This window comes from Hydra viridissima, unplaced genomic scaffold (assembly GCF_058129835.1).
Source record: "Hydra viridissima isolate aposymbiotic clone 2 unplaced genomic scaffold, HvirCarnegie_v1 scaffold_9, whole genome shotgun sequence".
Classification (NCBI taxonomy): domain Eukaryota; kingdom Metazoa; phylum Cnidaria; class Hydrozoa; order Anthoathecata; family Hydridae; genus Hydra; species Hydra viridissima.
In genome coordinates, this window is record NW_028324308.1 from 12,769,021 (window position 1) to 12,775,294 (window position 6,274).

At 26.8% G+C, this 6,274-nt stretch overlaps 1 protein-coding gene across 1 annotated transcript; it reads right to left on the reverse strand.

Moving 5' to 3' along the window:
* Positions 1 to 1,006: 1,006 nt before the first annotated feature.
* Positions 1,007 to 5,719, reverse strand: LOC145186037 (uncharacterized). Its single transcript, XM_090099287.1, has 6 exons — positions 5,584 to 5,719; positions 5,447 to 5,492; positions 3,492 to 3,666; positions 3,078 to 3,343; positions 1,831 to 2,004; positions 1,007 to 1,737 (listed from the first exon to the last, which is right to left on the reverse strand). The coding sequence occupies exons 1-6, from the start codon at positions 5,584 to 5,586 to the stop codon at positions 1,178 to 1,180; spliced, it is 1,224 nt and encodes a 407-aa protein (XP_089955413.1). The 5' UTR covers positions 5,587 to 5,719; the 3' UTR covers positions 1,007 to 1,177.
* Positions 5,720 to 6,274: the final 555 nt, after the last annotated feature.

The window sequence follows — 6,274 nt, forward strand, 5'->3', positions numbered from 1 at the left end:
AATGAACACTTGTTAGTGTCAAGTGTTAGCCAACTGCAAAAATCGTTAAGTTGCTCGTCTGGTCGGTATTCTCAATAAGAATTCAAAAAACTTATTGAAAGGCTATTATTTCGCTTCAACTGGACTCGCAATTGATCATTACATTTACTTCGAAAACTGCATCAAGTATTTGAGCATCACTTTGAAAATGAATATTTCTCCTTTTTGAATTAACCACAAAACCGGATATTTGCAAACGTTTTAAACGAATAATCAAATCTATATATGCTGTAAAATATTCTTATTGTAATGAGTTTTGTAATGAAATAGAAGTTTCAAATTACTAAAATATTTTACAGAAAACGAAAATAACGTACTATTTTGGTTTTTGTTGTTGTTGTGAAATAGTAATGAATTAAAATTATCATAAGAAAATAAGTCAAATTTTTACTAATTTTATAACACTTGATGCTTTCTGAAATAATCTTTTTTGTATAATAATCTTCTTATGTATGGCTGGTAATTTTTATCACTTACGTTTATAATTATTATTTTTATATCACTAACGTTTTGTTTTTTTTATATCACTTATGTTTTTTGTTAATATTTTTTTTTATCTTACGTTTTAAATTTAACAATAATAAACTTACGTTTATTATTGTTATTATTATTAATAATATTATTGTTACTATTATTATTATCATTATTATCATTATTATTATTATTATTATTATTATTATTATTATTATTATTATTATTATTATTATTATTATTATTATTATTATTATTATTATTATTATTATTATTATTATTATTATTATTATTTTTATTATTATTATTATTATTATTATTATTATTATTATTATTATTATTATTATTATTATTATTATTATTATTATTATTATTATTATTATTATTATTATTATTATTATTATTATTATTATTATTATTATTATTATTATTATTATTATTATTATTATTATTATTATTATACTTTTTAAACTTTCAAATCAAACCATAAGGCAAATTTCAAAACAAAAAAATTTTTTATTCTACCTTATTGTGTAACATGCTTAATGAAATTATTTACTTTCATAAAAACAAACACCATAGCAAAAATTGTTACCAAAATTTTGTCTAATATAAAGTATTAGTAAGTATTAATTTGCACTAAAATCCAAAATCTAAAAATGCTCTTTTAAAGTTTTTTTTTTGGTGAACTTGCTTTAGGTAATTTTCCATTAACAACTTTCAGATTTCGAACAAATCCTTTTTGAGGGTTGTGCCATGGATCAGCCACAAAAACTTTAACATTAGGAAAGTCTCTTGCAGCTCTATTTATTGCGGAGAATATATTTTTACCGTTAAGGAATATTTTAAATATATACATCTTTTTGAAAAGTTGTTGCGATATTAAAATTCTAGACCATTGATTTAGTTGTAAGGGTCTTGTAATAATACAACGATTACGATTACCATTAATTGCTGAGCAAAGAAGTAACCTCCCACTTCCATCTTTATGAAACCAAACGCCAGGATTTCTATCGCCATAATGAAGAAAGTTATTTCCAATTGTTAAATGAACAACACTTTTCCACCCTTTTTCATAAGAAGTTGGCTTCAGTTCAAATGATACAAAGTATTCTTTCTTCATACTTTTTAGAGTTGCGACAAGATTTCCTTTCTTAAGCATATTTTCTTCTTTTACTATTAAAGGCTCTGTTGGTTCAATGGTCAAGTTTTTAGATTCTGGATCAGCTAAAATTTAAAAAAGATAATAGAATGCAAAATTGCTTAAGTTGTATTGTGTAAGTTAAGGAATAGAAACGTAAGATATCATTTTCTACTAACTTTTACAAACGGCTAAGCTGCATTTAACAACTTCAGACAAATCTCCCGAACAATCCTTGCCAGTCCCACGAGGAACTGGATTAGTACAAGTTCTTTCTCTTTCTTTGATACCAACCCCACATGTTGCAGAACATTTAGAAAATTCGCTCCATTCTGATAAACCACCATCAATGGCTAAAAAAAAAAACAAATTTCAGATTTGTTATTTTAGGGTTTTTTTTTTAAAAAAAATTTTTTACTTTTTTTAACAGCTGTAATTCTGGTCTACATTATATTGAGAACAAATCACCTCCCTTGAAGCAAAAAAACTTAACTAACATTTTTTATGAAGTAGGCATATGTACACCAAAAATTTAAAACTTCAATTCTGTCAAACAAACCGAAATGATATTTTTAAAAGACAAATTGTTATCGCATAAGACCCATTAAAACCTAGCTTATGACGTAAAATATTAAAAATAAGTTTAAATGTAAAAATTGCTCTCTTGAACAATTATATGTTTAATACTTAGGTTAAATTTTCATGGAGGGGGTGAAATGTTTTGAAACGTCCTTAAAGGCTCTAGATTAAAAAAGCTCTCCACAGGACATAACGCAGTAATTTCATCGCATCGTACATGCGCCTATACTTAGCTTTAATGATATCACATATGCACAACTACATGTCACTGTAACAAACTTAATGTAGATTACTAGATAAAACAAACGTTTAAAAGCATCGACGTTAAGTTTTTCTGTTAATAGCGAATAATAATAGAGTTTTCTAAAATTTATTAAATAGCAGTTCTTTATACGTTTAAAACAGTAAATGTTTATGGCGTAAATATTTATATTCATACAAAGTTTGTGATTTTTGAAAAAAAATGTTTCACAGATTTAATCGAATTGCAATTGAAAAAAAAAGATAAAATATATGTGAGGCACCGTAAATTTTTTTCTGGAATCTAATTATATACATATATCTATATCTATATCAATATCAATACTCATATCTATCTATCTATCTATCTATCTATCTATCCATCTATCTATCTATCTATCTATCTATCTATCTATCTATCTATCTTTCTATCTCTCTCTCTCTCTCCCTCTCTCTCTCTCTCTCCAATATATATGTGTGAAAGTTATGTATGTTTGTATATATATATATATATATATATATATATATATATATATATACAAATATATATAACTTTCATACATAAATATTATTTATATAAACTATATATATATACTTGTGTAACTACCTGGCTCTGAAGAATTAACTGCCTTAACAACTTTATAGAGATACACAGGATTTGAAATTCCTTCTGATCCCCCAGCACATTCTTCAATATGCTCATCATCACACTCTAGGAAATCAGCACTGAAGCACTGTGATGATCTTTGAAAAGCCTTTCCTACATCTTGTATAACATTTAAACCTTTACTTGACCAACATTCGGCCCAATGAATGATGTAAAAAAAGTTGTAGCCTTCCTCCTTTGATTTCTCTGAGCACCTGCATGCAATGCTAGAAAATTTAAAGAATAAATATAATACTTCAAACAGAATATAACTTAGTTTAAAATTTTGTTCTAATTCTGTTTGGATGGTTAAAACCGTTCAAAAAAGAATTGGAATAATTGCTTGAGTTATCTTTGTTAGGAAAATTATGTTACCTATGCATTGATTCGTTCATTTTATCAAAGTCAAGATCAAACCCTTGATACGCATCATTTTCATCATCTTTATCAGTAATCAATAAGCTATTTTCTGTTGGATTATGAAGTTCTTTAAAACACCCCACCTTAATATAATCACGATCGCATGTGACATGAGGCTTTATCTCGTCACCTTTAAAAAATTTATATAAGTTTCAACAAGTACATATGATAGCCATCACCTTTTTAAGCAAATTGTGAACAATAGTTATTTTACTAATCATTGCTTATTTGTTTATTTTTTATAAAATGTTGCAAGATGCAACATGTTGAAAATGATTAAGGATGCAACATGTTGTAAATGTAACAAAAAATGTTGATTACTCTCCACTGTAAAAAATTTACAATATTTTAATTTTAATTTTAAGAAAGAAAAGAAACTAAAACAGAAACAGAAAATGAACTGTATCAATATCAAAACACAAATCACAATCTTTTTTACAAGGATATCATACTGCTATCTTTTATAAGGATATAATACTACAATTTTTTTTTAACACTTAAAACAACGTCAAAAGAATTTTCGATTAATGAAAGTTTTCAAATCGTTCTGTGGAATCGCTTATAGAAACAAATAACTTCTTGTTGTTGTTACAAGCTCTTCTGTGAAAAGTATCTTACTTTTTTCAAATATTTTGCCAGTTTCATTAGTAAAAAAATAGTAAAAAGATATTAGTAAAAGATAGTCACTAATTTTTTGAACATAACTAAATATTGAACATTTTTAGTTCGATGATTCGTGTGATAGTGTATTAAATAACACGAATCACACGAATTATCGAGCAACATATTTTCATTAATACAAAAGAATCCAATCAACAAGATAAGATTTCTAAAAGTAAGATATCGGGCCAGTAAAAAATTAATTATTTTAATCATCAAAATCGTGCTCGTAAAAATTAATGGCATTTTTGAAAAAAGTTTTGATAGTTACAACTTTTTTTCGAGTTTCTTGATAAATGCGTTATCAACATAAAAAAGAAAAACTGAATGCAATCTTAAGAATATATCAACGAGTTTTGAAATGGATTAATGCCATTTTTAAAGCCTAACCCACGTTATCCGAATCGTGAGTGGATTTTTTCAAAGTGGATAACTAACGAATCAACAATCTTCCTCGACCCAAAAGCACTTCATCAGGTGGCTTTTTCATCCCCCTAAACTTTGCCAAAATTTAATTGGATAATTTTATCTTAATCATCTTTAAAGGTTTTAGAGTTTTAAAGATTTTTACACAAAACTTTTTTGATCAATTTATTTAAAAAAAGGTTTTTTATGATTTTCATTTAATTTGCAAATAGCGAAAATAAAGAGTAATATTTTCAAATATATGAGGGGGAAGTTTTAAAACATTTAAGAGGAAGTGGTACCTTTGTAACGAAGGTATGGAGTGATGACGGTATTTAAGTGTAATGAACCTGATGAAAAAACTGTGAATTAAAAAGTAATAGTACAAAAGTATTTCACAGAAAAGGATTTAGACTTTAAAGCAATAATGAGAGATTAGAACTAAAAACTGATCTATGTGAGGGTTGATCAAGGCTTAAGTTGTGGGTGTGTTTATAATACATAGTCAAACCGTTTATTCTGTAGTTTTAACCATATTGCAAGGCATTGTGATTGTTATGAAATATGAATGGAAGCATCTGAAAAACAACCCAGCTAATACAAAACGTTCGAGTACGTTCAAAAACGTTATAAACGTTCTTAGAACGTTCTTAGAACGTGCCCGACCGTTTTTAACGTTCTTCGAACGTTTCTTGAACGTTTTATGTTAGCTGGGAAAACATTCTTCCGCACAGCGCGGCCTCATAAAATTACAAAGATAAATCTTAAAAATAAAGATACTTGATAGAATGTTTATTTTATTTTCAATGAAATGAAATCAATCCTTCAATAATATTAAAACATACCTCCGACGCAAAGAACAAGGAGTGAAAAGATGGCCAAAAGGAATTTCTAAGAACGAAAAACTAAAAAAATTAAGATCTTTATAAAATGTTGGAGTTGCAGCATACAGTATTAGTTTACACAATTTTAAGACTGTTACCATAATGCTTCTAAAAATCCCCTTTAAGAAAAATAATTTTTAATTGACCATTGAGATCCTTTATTCAAGTCTATATTAATATTTTTTAACACTTATGACTAGTTTCCGTGTTAAACACAGGTGCTTTTAAAAAAATGGAAATCTTCCTAAAAACAATTGTAAATAAAAGTGTACATGCTGCTTTCTGTTGACCAATAGCAGAAGCCATCGGGAACTTAAACCACACCGCAATTTTTTGTTTTGAAAACATGTGAGTTTTTAACACGAGTGCTTCAATATCCACAACTGTGTGTGAAACACAAATTAAGTCTGAAGCTGGAGAAATTTAATTTGATTTGTTAAAATCTTGCTTTAATTTCTCAAACTTTTCTGTATCTATGTTACTTAGGAGCCTGCTTTAAAAGATGTCTATAATCGAACCGTACTGTGTTAAACAGTTATTTCATCTTTTTTAGATCTTATTATGTTGTGACATTTTCAATATGTATAACACTTCTTAAAAACAAAACACTAAACCTTATTAAATCCTCACCCAAAATGATGTTCAGAGTGAACAAATGAATGGCAAGTCACGTGTTTATTAAAAATTAAAATGAAATAAGCAAAAAAGTTTAAGTATTTTGTGTGAGTAGTTACTTTGGATCAGTTCATATGATAAAATTTTGAAAATTGAAAAAGCCTTTCTAGTTTT

Excerpts from the sequence above, each read along its gene's own strand:
- LOC145186037 (XM_090099287.1), bottom strand. Across the intron at positions 3,344-3,491 it reads ATGAACGAATCAATGCATAG|CATTGCATGCAGGTGCTCAG; the intron begins GTAACATAATTT and ends TAAATTTTCTAG. Across the intron at positions 2,005-3,077 it reads AGTTAATTCTTCAGAGCCAG|CCATTGATGGTGGTTTATCA; the intron begins GTAGTTACACAA and ends TTTTTTTTTTAG.